At 38.5% G+C, this 14,238-nt stretch overlaps 1 protein-coding gene across 2 annotated transcripts; it reads left to right on the top strand.

Annotated features, from left to right (window-relative positions):
* Positions 1-19: 19 nt before the first annotated feature.
* Positions 20-14,210, top strand: csk (C-terminal Src kinase). Of its 2 annotated transcripts, none has more exons than XM_079345329.1 (13): positions 20-1,311; positions 5,815-5,916; positions 6,005-6,118; positions 6,609-6,721; positions 8,519-8,738; positions 9,450-9,543; positions 9,657-9,722; positions 10,111-10,210; positions 10,659-10,749; positions 11,813-11,886; positions 12,452-12,647; positions 12,762-12,848; positions 13,167-14,210. In XM_079345329.1, exons 2-13 carry the CDS (start codon positions 5,902-5,904, stop codon positions 13,350-13,352), a joined length of 1,356 nt encoding a protein of 451 aa, XP_079201455.1. In that variant the 5' UTR covers positions 20-1,311; positions 5,815-5,901; the 3' UTR covers positions 13,353-14,210. The 2 variants fall into 2 exon arrangements, with proteins under 2 accessions (XP_079201455.1, XP_079201456.1); XM_079345330.1 differs by lacking the exon at positions 20-1,311 and adding an exon at positions 2,589-2,708.
* The last annotated feature ends 28 nt before the right edge of the window (positions 14,211-14,238 follow it).

Genomic DNA, 14,238 nt, shown 5'->3' with positions numbered 1-14,238 from the left:
CCTAGGCATTTCGTCTGCCTATCTTTACTGTTTAAATGGGATGACATGTATCCTTATAGGATGTTCATATTGAGCACATGAAGGGACCGGACCTTTGATCTTGTATTCTTGGTCAGTGTAAAAGGATGCACATTATCATGGAAGGTTGTGGTTTAAGATGTGGTATTTTCTCACACAAAAGTGTTCATATCTTTAAAGTTAGACACACAGGTTTTGTCCTTTCTCCAACATTCCTCTGGCCTGATGTTTCGTCTCAGCTGTTGAGACAAGTCTGACCTGGAAACAGCAGCCAGCGTTTCTGAATGTGATGTTGGAAAAAGTTGTCTTTGGCCACCAGGGGGCCATGTCGGTATGAGGACACATTTCAGCTGACTGTTTCTTGTTCTGCTGTAAAGTCAGCTATCATGTACCTGGCATAATTTCCTCAGAGCTAAGTATTGTTTCTTTACGAAATGTGGACCGTCACAAACCGCGTTGTGGTCCCGTATGTGGCCGTAAAGCAGAGTTGTTTTCACGAAGAAGAGCGTGACATCACATTTCACAGTACAAGTCTGTGGGAGGTTTCATCTGGACAGCACAACTGTTTCCTTTTAGGGGCGAAGTTCAAAAACGTCCTGTGACGTCAGCTACTCCCGTGTCACATCTGCAAACACAAACAATAAAAAAAAAATCACCACCAGCTTCTTTTTTTGTGGACTTGTGTGATCATTGATCATGATCACAACTTGACTCGAGCAGACCTGGAGAAACTTTTTTTTTTTTTTAGCCAGACTAGTTTATGATTAACGCGCATGTGCAATGTAAAATCAAGGTGGGGCAAAAAAAAAAAAAAAAAAGACTTCAACGTATGTGACGGGGAAAAGTGGGGCTGCCCGGAGTTGACGCTAATTATAGGCTGAACTGCATTTATTTACCGCTGCACTTATCCAGCTGTGTCCTCGCCTTTTTTTCTGAAACCAGCCACTTTTATTCCATCGAGTTTGCGTCGAGACCAAAGTTAGTCTGAGTCTGTCCAAAACTTAACATTTTCATCATAAAGTTCCCTATCTAGATGATGTTGAGAGGAGACGAACCAATAACAACCCGGCCTGCCTTCACTGCACACTGCTGAACTGTCGGCTCACATAAAACAGATTTCACTTCCTCGTTAGGGTTGGATGTATGTTTTTTTTTGTCGCTTCGACATTTTTGCAACATTTTTCGTAAATGGAGATTTGCCTGATGTCGTTCAGATGAAAACGGACGCGGTGGGAAAGAAAACAAATCACCTGTTTTTGGCCTTAAATCAACCGAGACTGTCTGCTATAACAGGTAAGAGATGTAGTTTAAAACGGAGCAGGTAGATAAAGTTAACAGACCGTTGTTTATTTTAATAACACTTTCCTCCGCACTTACATTTGAACTGCAGTCACTGACAGCTCTGTTGAGTGAAGAAAAATGGGGTTTGGAGTTTGACATGTGACACTAAAATGATAGGCCTACTTAAAAAGCTTGCAACACTTTTGTAAGCACGAGTATTACATCATAGAAACGAAATTAATTATGTAGTTTTATTTAGACCCTAGTTTTTTTTTTTCAAACTTCCTCAGGCTCATCATTTGCAGCAGTATGCACATTGGTGAAAGCACTGACAGTGATCATGGTATTCTGAGACTGAGAGCCTGTGATCTTTAAATAGTACCCCAAAAAAAAGCCATGACTTGTGGCACTTGAGAAAAGTGTGACGTGCAGCAGGAGGTTATTATGATGACCTGTGTCTCTCAGTTAGATGTCCTTTTCTTCATTCATTATGTTATTATCAAGAAAAACATTTCAGGGAAAGCGACCAATGCGCTAAAAGAAAGTTTCTAATAGATAACAAAAGCTGACTGAAGGTCCATTTGTTTTCGAGAGAGGAAGTGAGGACCACTTGGGGTCTCTCTTTTGGGGGGTGAGGCCCCTCTGGCTTTATCAGGATTTACTTCAAAAGTCAGCAACTTTCTGCAAAACACTGAAGCCAGTGTGGTTCTGGCACGGCCTGAGAGAGGGTCCATACATGACCCTCCTTTTAGGGTTTGACAAAACATTTTAGTGAACTTAAGCAGGTGAGACAAGATGAAGAGAAGCCATGAAGCACAGCTGCTTTCCTGTAATGTGTGGCTCATGATGTCTGCATCAACAGAGCAGGGTTGCACAAATATGCAGAGCATCGTAACAAGGAAGTGTCCATCGGCTGCTTACGCTGCATGGCAGCTTTAACATGCAGGGCTTTTATTTCAGAAGGGGCTGCTGAGTGAAATCATCAACGACCTTTAGTGGCATTAATCTGAAGTTTGTCGTTGTTTTGAATGGACTTTGGATCGAGGGGTTTTACCCCTGACTGAAATAAATAAATGTTCCTTTCCCCGTTACTCCAAAAGCGTCCTTGTTTTTCAGCGTAAAGTTTTGTGTTTATTTATGATAATCAGCTGATAGGCTATCAGCTCTATAGCCTGTCATTTGCTTTAATGGCTCATGTTATAGAGGCTCACATGCAAAACTGACGGTTGTTCAAGTGATACAATGACGGTTTGTGCTGCAAAGCTCAATGCACTCATACTTCCGCTCCAGCTCCTGCAGACTGGTTTCAGAGAAAAGTGCTGCTGCAAAGTCCAGCTGTTTGTCTGCAGGCACAGGGGATTTTTCTCTTTAAAGGCTCTTCCTCAAGAACACCTGCAGGCTGTCGACGGGTGAGCTTTTTATTTAGTCTTTTACATTAGTCTTTGCTTAGGCCTATTTGTTTCTGTGTGTGTTAATTGTTGGTATTTAATGTTAAGACTTTGTACAAAGAGAGTACACTTTATCGAAGTAAAATTCCTTGTGTGTTAAGCATACCTGGCCAGTAAAGCTGACTCTCTATGTACTTTAAAAAAATCTTTTTTCGTTTCTCACCTCTCTGTGTGCTGGTTTCTAAACCTGCCAGGCAGAAGCTCACTGACGTTGACGTTTTCTTCTCTCTAATTGGCTTTGCCTGAGAAGCAGGCATGATGTAATGTGATGATAGAAGGACAGCAGCATCCAAGCACACTCAGTAAGGATGGTCAGCACGAGGGGTTTATTACCCAGAACCCCCTGCTGCACAGAGGTATTTAGTGGAAGGATGCAGGATGACTTGTAAACAACACAGACACGGTCGCTGCTTCGCTCCAGTCTACAGGATCTACAGCGGTGACATTGTCAGACCCTTTGTTGAGGTATCAACACAAATACGCACAAATAGTTAATTACAAGTATATATTTTGCATACACAATCATGCTTAGCCTAAATAAAAACTCAACTAACTATGTACAGTACCTAGAGCCCAAAACAAATTTCTCAAGGTTATAGCAAAGTAACCTCATAGTATCCTATTATATATTAGCTATTGGTATTGCATATGATCTTTGACAGGTGTTTACATTAGGTGTTTAGTTCAACAAAGTTTAAAGTGAATTTTACGGTGAGCTGTGGCTAGTTTTATGATCTGCAAAAATAAAATGTGAGTTTAATGCAATAACATAAAAAGAAAGTTCTTGTGCAGGCACGTTTTTCATTCTATTTACTGTTTTCTTGTATTCAATCTCCTGGGGGTGAAATATTTGATGTACTTCCTTGTGCTAAAATATGTATTCTGATAAAAGCATAAAGAGAAGATAAAGTATGTCTCTATTGAAAGGGATTACAACACAGACATAAGAAACCTGTCAAAGACGACACTGCTTTCCTGTGCTTTGTTGAAACCCGAAGTGACAGAGTTTACTTTTAAAAGACTCTCTAAACCTGACCTCACCGCTGAGGATTTCTATCCAAAAGTTGCCATTCTATTCTTGAAAATATTATTTGAAAAACTTGTGCATGCGCTGATTTTACGAACAGCGTTTCAAAGCCATGCACAAGATCTCCAGCCCTCCTTTTCTTTAAGGCAGATTGTGCAACTACAAACACAATCAGTAGCTTCACCTTAGATCTTTTCTGCAGGAACAGTAAGAGGGAGTGGCAGATTCAAACAAGGCTGGAGAAGATATGTCTACATTCCTGTCCTGTCTTGCTTTGTGCCTTCAGGCTGCCCCCTCATTTGTACAATTCAGGCAACTGACTTACACAAGACAAGAGATAAATGTTGATTAACCAGTTTGGTTTAACAATAATGTTGTACAAACCAAAAATATGCAAAACTGGAATATAATATGTCTTTGAGCTTGGTTGGATCAGATATGATACCTCTTTGAATAATATGAAATGAATATGGTCTCTTTCGGTTTTGTCTAACACTGAGTTTGCTGACTTCCTGTTGCTTTCGGTACCTTGTGTCATCACTACTCCTGTAATAGATGAAATCTCTTTGTCAGAATCAAATCTTAAATACACATTAAATCTCAGACATGCGGAAATGAAGCTATGCTGCCCCCAGAGCTTCTCCCTGTACAGACTGACGATGATGATGATGATGATGAACTCTCAGTGAGACATGGATGAGGAGAAACTCCACTGACTCACAATAGCAGCCTTGTCTGCCTTGTGAAAAGAGCAAGCTGTAGTTCCGCACAAGAGTTTTCTGGAAATAGCAATGTGACACCATGAGTGCCTGACTTTTTGTCCCATTCACTCAGCTGTTGGTGGCCTGCTGCTGAGATGCATTCGCTGCACCAAAACAGATAAGTTAGAAAGAGCTGCTGTGTGTTGATCATGGCCCGGTCCATTCATCTCTCTGGGAAAATGTGTTCCTCTATACAGAAAACCAGCTGCAGAACTCCACAGGGGACGACCTCCACCACATCCTCATCGTACAGTCAGTCCTCTCTGGGACACATGAGAGTTTGTAGACTCACAGTTTGTGTCAGGTTATTTCTCCAGATGTGCAACATTTTTAATGTAACGTTCTTCTGCAGTCAATAGTTTTGATAGTGATTTTAGCAGAGGATTAGCATGGCTTCTCTGTTGTATCGTTCATGTACTAAGAAGTCGTCCACAATCACATTAAAGTATTCTAAATGTCGGCTCTCACACATGAAGAAGGGTATGGCTCAGCATGTCAGAGGATGTGACCTCATGTGATGTATGAGAACTGTGATTTTCGCTGAGCCCTCAACTCTGCCATGGGAACTGATACAGGATGAGAGGACAAGAGGGGTTTTTTAAAAATATTTTTTAGAATGACTTAATCCATAGTTCATCTTTTCATAGAAACGCCTCTGCTCTGATTTGTTGTGCATGTAGCCTGCGATCACTGCTGTTGGTGATTCAGGCCTAAGGTTGCTGCCGGTGCCACAGTGGCTGCTTTATTGACGTAGAGAAACGCAGGGCTGGATGAGTGTCTCGGGCCTGGTCAGATCTCACCACAAGCTTGCATTCCAGGGTGGAAGTGAGCTATCTTGATTCATACGAGGTCCTGACTTTGGAGCCAAGTTGGAAAAAGCAGCTTGTGTCAATTTTTGGTCAAGAAGAATTGAGTTAAAATATTGAATGCAAAGTAGTTTATCGTGATATAATCTAATTAAAAGCTGTTTTGTAGTGTACAGTTCTGGTATTTAAACGTGTGTTGTTTTTCACTTACACTGTGAAGCGTTTTTCTTCATGTTAGCTCTAATTCTCTGCGTCATGGAAACATTCTGCCCAAGTTGTGAAAGTGCTATTTAAAAACAGAAAACTTGTTAGTTCTGCTTTTTTTTGTCAGCGAGTTATTTTTACTGACACTATTGGATCTGATGGCTGATCTGTTCTTTGACTTGCATGCGATAAATGATTGTGAGTTCACTGTCTTCCTTAAAAAAGTCGTATTGGTCAAGTGAATATCTTTATTCTGTTTGTCTTCACAGGTACTGTATGTGTTTGTGGGGGTGTTTACCAGCTCTAATGGTAGCATCTAGAGAAAGTCTCCTGTGACAGGATTCAACCGCCTCACCATGACAGAGGTCCAGGTAACATGAGTGAAACCAGTGGTAGAAACAGAAGAAAACATAGCTAATAAAAGTATTTGTTTCTAAAGAAACACATGTCCTTTCACAGACTCCATGGCCGCAGGGCACCGAGTGTGTGGCCAGGTACAACTTTAAAGGTACATCAGAGCAGGACCTGCCCTTCAACAAAGGAGATGTGTTGACTATTATTAGTGTCACAAAGGTAAAGTGTTTAACATTGCATTTGTTTTTATGTTTATTACCCAATGTTTAACTTTTTAAATATAGCCTACAAGAGCTACAGCTTTTTGAGTCATTGTCACAACTGTTCATCAAGTTAACACAATGGACAGACACATCTCTGATTTATATTTTTCCTTTTTATTGTTTTTTTTTTTGTTTGTTTTGTTTTTAAATTCCTGTTCCCTTAGTTTGTACCAGCTCTGAATAAACACAGTCAATATTTATAGGTACTTTATGTGTTTGTGGGGGCGTTAACTAATAAATACAGTCAGTGTTTTCCTGAATTTCCCTCGGGATCAATAAAGTATCTATCTATCTATCTGTCTATCTAGTGTTGATTCAGCATTTAGCATCGGATGTCTTTTTTTTTTTTTTTCTTTCATCCATTATTTGCTTTCTTGTAAACATATAAAACCTTCATGGTTATCATAACAATTGCAAACAACCTAAAAGTATGTCTATGTTTTTAGGATCCAAACTGGTACAAAGCAAGAAATGCTGCTGGTCTAGAGGGAACAATTCCAGCCAACTATGTTCAGAAAAGGGAAGGTGTGAGATCTGGAGGCAAGCTCAGCCTCATGCCGTGAGTACACCGATTATGTACTTTAATTATCTGCTGTCGGAATCTCAGAAGTTAGTGAGATGTCACATGGCTGAAACAGAAAGTCTTTGCCTACTTCTCATGGCTGTGTAGTTGCTGTCGGCAGATGGCCTATGTGTTGTGGTGGTGACGCTTTAGTTATGTGAATGGAAATTGCAGAGCACCGTTGCCTGTTTCCAGCTAAGCTTCATGTGAAGACTGCAGTTTCCTTTTTTTTTTATTGAAGACAGACTGAAGTCATCTCTGAAATCTCGTCGGTATGACAGGTTTCCGTCTGCAAGCTAGGTCATATTTAATATGAATGAAAGGTTTATTTATAAAGATCTTAATCATATAACTCTGATGGCTTTATAAGAGCAAACCTAACCTACCTGCATTATCAGCTAGTGATGTAAGCACTTATGGTGTGACTGATCTAGGAGGACATTAGAGCTCTGTTTTAGTTAGGTTAGCCTTATCAACCCAACATTACATGTTATGTGAAATAACAACAGACACAAATAGTTTAACTTATGTACTTAAGTACAGTCATTATTATTATTAGGATATCATATTATATATGTATATTGAATGTAAGAGTTAGGTTTTAAAGATGATCTAGGGAAATCTGTTTGGACACTGAATACAATTTTTGAAATATACATAACATACACAATATAAATATTACATATTATTTGGTGATGGAGGTCTTTAAGTTTATCTTCTATAACAATCTGTCTCCCTTCTACATTTTTTAATAAAGTTGATCTCAACTTTCCAATATTGAATACTAACTTCTTGAATACTGACCTCCAAATGACTGTAATCTATTCCTCTGGATCTCCAGGATGGAGTACACTGAACAACGGAAAGTAATCAATAACAAAAGACCAAAATAGATCCTTACAGTATTTCATGTGTCACCAGCAGGAATTCAGATCTGGGGCCTGAATTAAAAACCTGTGTGATATTTTAAAAAGTGTAAAAACATCAAAACACTAAAAAGGAAGTCGACTAGGATTTTTTTGAAATACTGTATGCATAGGCATAACTGCACACACTGTCCTCACACTGTTTTAAGTCAGGGACATGAGGCCTGTTTCAACCTCAAGAAGGTCCAAAAGTCAATCGCGGGCTGTAGCATTAAACTTTAAAGGTGTAGCTTTCTGATATACATTCAGACCTTTCAGTCAATTTAAAGAAATGTAACTTCCAGTACCTGCCTGTTTGGACTACAGTGTTGATGTATTATTAGATAAACAACCGTAGACTGTAGAGTGGACTATGTTGCACATTGTATATAATTAGATATTAATATTATATATATATATATATATATATATATATATATATATATATATATATATATATATATATACTATATATAAATGTGTCTAAAATATTCTTTAGAAAACAATACGTTAGAGGAGATGATGCACAGCCTGCAGTTTGCTTTTGAATGTCATCAGTTTATATTAAGCAATATTTTGGATAAATAATCAGAAAAATTTATTTATTGAGAAATTTGACACTTCTGTAACTGCAAAACAGTTTAAAAAAAAGCTGAAATTAGATTTTATTTTATTAATTTTTTTTTAGACTGTATTGGTTGTACGCATTGTAAACTTTGTATATGGTGACTGTACAATTACACGCTTTGTAGCTGAGGAGAAAAAAAGGAACAGAAACAATCTAAGTAGTTTTCAATCTTTTTTTTTTTTTTTTACATGCTCACAACAACATTTCACTTTAGTGTTGGTGATGACATTTTGGCTTTCTCTTTGGCTCTGCTACTCAAAGATGGTTTCATGGGAAGATAACGCGGGAGCAGGCAGAGCTGTTGCTGTACCCTCCTGAAACAGGCCTGTTTTTGGTGCGAGAGAGCACCAACTTCCCCGGTGACTACACCCTGTGTGTGAGCTGTGATGGCAAGGTGGAGCACTACCGCATCAGATACAACAACAGCAAGCTAACTATCGATGACGAGGCCTTCTTTGAAAACCTCATGCAGCTGGTCGAGGTAATTCATAAAATTAGGTTTTTATTTATAAATGTGTTTTCTCCAGATTCAAATAGGGCTTTGGTCTATTGTATGTGAAGTTTTACTTTCCTGTGTTAGAGTCAGTATGACTCTCTCCTACCACACAGACCACATAATACGGTTCCTGGAACAAATACTGAACAGGAAGTGTCAAAGAGGAAGAGTTACAGTGTGCTGCTGTTTAGACATCATACCTCTAAGTGATACAGTACATTTTACTTTTAAACTGACTCTTTATGTTGCGTATTTTAAACAGAACAATTATTTAAAGTCTACAGAGTAAAAAAGAAGGCTATGTGAAAGTTCAGTGCGACCTCTTGAAGGCAAAACCTTCTCAGCTAACCTTTTAGTAGAAAATAAAGCCCTCTATTGGGCAGTTTGAGCACTGCTTGCTGAGGTTGTTTTTCACTAAACTGCTATTGTATTTTACCAATAGATTGTTTTCTTTTATAGACTTATATTTTCTTAAATTTGCATCAGCACCAAAAAGGTGAGAAATATTCAATGAGTTTTTGATAAAGTAGCTTGTCCCTGACCTATTTTGATATTGGAGAACTGAAGTTGTTTCTTCTGTTTTAGCCCTTTTAGTAAAAAAATGTTTTCTTTTATAAGGTGCTTCAAACTAACTTAAGGGGTTCTCGAAAATGGGGTAATCTTGTATCACTTCATTTCAATCCCATATTTTTGTAGCACTACACCAAAGATGCAGATGGCCTGTGCACCAGACTATTAAAGCCAAAGTTGGAGGAGGGGACAGTGGCTGCTCAGGATGAGTTTTCCAGGGGTACATAATTCCTTTAAGTGCAACAACATCATTGTAGCCTCTATGTTTAAAAGAAGCATGAATTACCTGTTGTGTTTGAAATGCATTGTGTTTCCTCTTTAAATGGCCAACAGGTGGCTGGTCCATGAACAGAAAAGAACTCAAACTGCAGCAGGTTATCGGCAAAGGCGAGTTTGGAGGTAAGTAGCTTAAGAAAAGTTTGCGCTGCATTGTACGAATGCACCTGTTCATTTGTTGTTGTTATTGTAGGCCCGACATGTTGCGGTTTATGCACATATGAATGAACACATAAAGTTTTGGTAAAAGTCAAAATCTTAACGATGCAAACTCGCTCACATCATTTAATATCAGGTCAATGATTTCTTACATTAAAAAAAAACAGCTAATGTCCTGTTTGATTTAGGTGAAGGGGTTTGTTGTGAATATATTGTAGTGGAAATAGAAGGCAAAGCAGTCCATAATGTTATACATGAGATCACTGAACATTAACATGCCCAGCTAGTACATGTCTACTGTAATTATGTTCAGCTCATAGTCCTACAAGTGTTCATGTTCTGACCATTCCAGATGTAATGGTGGGAGACTACCGAGGGACTAAAGTAGCTGTGAAGTGCATAAAACACGATGCCACGGCGCAGGCCTTCATCGCAGAAGCTTCTGTCATGACGTAAGGAAAACATCTTTCTTTCACTGTGTATTTGTCTCTAAAAAAAAATAATAATTAAAAAAGCAAGGACTAAATGAGCACTCTGTTCTCAGACGAGCACAGAAATGATTGTCTGACCTGTCTCACATCCTCCACTCTGAGGATGAGCTTTTACCAACTTGCGCCCCCTCCGTTCAAACTCACCCATTATTTATATATGATGTGTTTTTTATGCAGATCTTGTACAATATGGCTAATGTGTTAATACATGTTGTTTGAGGCTTACATTGTTATGTTTACATGTGAATTGTTTATTTCTATTGTTTTTATTAGTAACTCCACAGTGGAGGCAGCTATACTATATGTGCAGCACGGGAGTCCCAGACAAATTTCCCCCAAGGGATAATAAAATGTGTCATATGAACATGTTAGCCGACCTGAATATGTCCATCTGCTCCTTTTTCCTCAGGCAACTCAGGCACAATAACCTGGTGCAGCTGCTGGGAGTGATTGTAGAGGAGAAAGGAAGTCTGTTTATAGTAACTGAGTACATGGCCAAGGTAGGTGTTCAGGGGCCCGTTTCTAAAAGACAGTTCAACAAATTCTCAGTCTACCTCTGAGGTCTGAGATGATTTGTCCTTGGGTGGGAAACTCTCAGTTTTTAGTTGCAGATCAGCAGATTTGAGTTTGTTAAATCCGCACTGAATAAGTTTACTCTGTGTTCATGAGAATAAAAAGCCAACAGTTCCTCATACTTTAACCCTCTCGAAACATAGTCTACATCTTCATGCGGACATATGGTGAATATGAAGAGGTTTTAATAAGGAAGAAAAGTAACACGGCTGCAGCGCAAAGGAGAGAGAGAAGTGGTGTGGGAGAAAACAACCGCTCGTATCAGTACATAATGAAGTCTATTAATTTTTGTATATATTTAATCAGAATTATAATATCCTATTGCAGTTCCAAACTGGTGGAATGATAGTAAACCTCAAATTTATTTTCATTAAGATGCAATCGAGGTGAAGAAAAATAACTTTAAAACAACTCAAAATGAAACCTAAGAACAAACTCGGCTGAAGGTGGTAGGCTATTTTAATCATATTTGACATTATTAAACAAAGTGAACTTCATTCAGTGTCTTTTATCGTCATCCCCAACATAATGCTGGTGTCTCACACACAGGCTAATTGTCCTCTCACCTTTAACCTGTTTAGTTTATTGCTTAGCCCTACTTAAATGAACATCTCCCTAAATAAATGTATGCACTTATTCCCTGTGGTATGATGTAGCTCCTTCATCTCGAGGCTCCTCGACTAAAGAAATTCAGGGTTCATTGAAGAAAACCTGCTTCTGACCAGGTTAGGTTCACAGACTCAGTTACCATAGTAACTGACTGACTGAAGTTACCCCTCCCTCTGGAACAGGCCTGCGTTAACCCTCTTTCTCAGATTTGAATTATCTCCCCTGCTGAAACAGAAAACCTAGAGTTTCCCTAATCTCAGGGTTAAGTGACTCAGTGTTTGCACAAAACCTGCTAACTGAAACAGGCCCCAGCGGTCTGCCTGAATGTTTATCATCACAGCCAGAGTCCAGTTAAAAAGACGTCCCCCTTGTGTTTGACAGGGTTGTTTGGTTGACTACCTACGATCCAGAGGCCGGACTGTACTTGGTGGAGATGCTCTCCTTAATTTTACACTGTGAGTATGATTGACATTGGCTACAATGGCATTTACTGTCTGACAAATAAACTGTGAGGTTTTTGACCACTAGAGGCACCGTGGAACATGTTTCTATTTTGTGCTTTGTTAGAGGTTTGTCAAAAACTACTCCAGCTGCTGTAGAAAGTAAATATACAAATGTGTCGTGGAATGAATTTTTTCAACTAAATTATCGACACAGACAAACAAGTATAAGTAAGAATTCATCCAAAAGAGCAATAGTATTTAATTACATCAGGATTTGAGCATGCTATTAGCTTATGGTAATTTTTAAACATAATGCTAACATGGCCACTCTAGCTCCTTTTAATGCCTAATTACTGTTAGGGTCTGCATTTCTATAGCACAATGATTTTCAGCATTATGTCAGAAATAACTTGTAGGCAAAAAAAATTGTAGGCAAGAAAGGACAAACTGAATGTTCATCTACAAAAACTCCTCAATGTGTCATTAGACGTTGACTATTTTGTTCAGTTAGCAGGAAAGTATTTCCCTTGACTATTTTTCAAATTTTAAACTTTCATCTCATCTTGTACTTTCACAGAGACGTCTGTGAAGCCATGGCGTACCTTGAAACCAATAACTTTGTCCACAGAGACTTAGCAGCCCGCAATGTTCTGGTGTCAGACGACAACATCGCCAAAGTCAGTGACTTTGGTCTGACCAAAGAGGCCTCTTCCACTCAGGATACAGCAAAGCTTCCTGTGAAGTGGACTGCACCAGAGGCCCTCAGAGAAAAGGTGCGCAGCAGTTTACAGGCACTGATTGCATGTAAAGTAGAGGGAGTTTACTCAGATATGTAAAGAATATATCATATAATAATATAACAAATATGGTTTCCTGTTTACCCAAAGAAATTTTCCACCAAATCAGACGTTTGGAGTTACGGTATATTGCTTTGGGAGATTTACTCTTTTGGTCGAGTGCCTTACCCGAGAATTGTAAGTATCACTTTTTTTTCTTGAGCCATACATACATAAAGATTTAGAGCTTGAGTTATAGAGGAGGATCAAAAAGTCATGCATTTCCTCTCATGACTGTAGCTTTAAGAAATGATGTTGAAGACACTGTAGTTCCATTTGAAAAGTTGTCTGTAAGTGATCAACCTCTCTGAAGTTTAATGATATGTCAAAACATGTTGACAGGGATTATATGGCCGAATGTAAATTGTGCTTCTGTCTTTTTTAACCACACTGTTTACCTCAAACTGTCCTCCTGTCCCGTTCTATGAACATCTTCTCTTTTCTGTCCTTCTGTAGCCTTTGAAAGACGTTGTACCACGAGTGGAGAAGGGATACAAAATGGACTGTCCAGACGGCTGTCCTGAAGTGGTGTATAATATCATGAAACAGTGCTGGAATCTGGATCCTGCCGCTCGGCCAACCTTTCAGATGTTAAAGGAGTGGCTTCAACATATCAACCAAGGGGTGGGAAAAAAACAATGAGAGATTTGTAAGAACTAGACACCAAACTGACTTTCTTCCTCCTTCATTTAGACTACCTGGACTATAACCTTGGGTTAACACATAGTTGGTAAAAATTATTTGGCAAAAATCTTGATAAACTTTTAAATTGTCGACAGTTAAGTTTCTGAGAGTCATCCCGCAACACAAGTTGTTCAAAGTTCAGGGGAGCATTTTGCCCCTGTTTTCCTGCATACAGTTATCAAGGGTGAATAATTAACTGTCATATTGAGAATCTTTTCTGGGAGCGTAGTGCGGCCTTAGAGCCACAGTGCCTTAACCTTCTAAATTCAGTAAGTAATATCTCTGTCATGTTGATGGCATCATTTTATTTTATGAAAATATAGACACTTTTAGCATTCGACTGACTTTACTTGATCCATTACATCTGTTTGAAAAAGGAAAGACGCTTCACTAGCAGGAATACAATTTTGACATGTCATTTACCCATTGTATTATTTTTGAGTGTTTCCAGGTACACAATTGTACATGAATGTTGATTTTTTTTTTTTTAAATGACTAAGTTAAAATATCTTTATTATGCAGCTCTATTTTTTTTTATTGTTTTATCATTTGAAAAGTTGTATGCCTACTTTTTTATTCCAAGTTTAGACAAAGGTCTCATTTACTACTGATAATGAAAACTCACCACCCCAGTACAGTAAATGCATGTGGTTAATGCAAATGCAGAATATATGCCATCCAACATCAAGAAATGCTTCTTTGTAGGAATGTTTTGATTCGACCAAAATGTAAGGATTTTGTATTGAAATAAAGGAAACGTTATTAAATTGACTGTATTTCTATTTTTAATAAATAAAATAACATTGTTTTGCTATATCCTCTGTTTTATAAGTTCCTTTTTAAT

The sequence above is a fragment of the Symphodus melops genome, assembly GCF_947650265.1.
Source record: "Symphodus melops genome assembly, chromosome: 6".
Taxonomy (NCBI): domain Eukaryota; kingdom Metazoa; phylum Chordata; class Actinopteri; order Labriformes; family Labridae; genus Symphodus; species Symphodus melops.
This window is presented reverse-complemented; position numbering and strand designations above follow the sequence as displayed.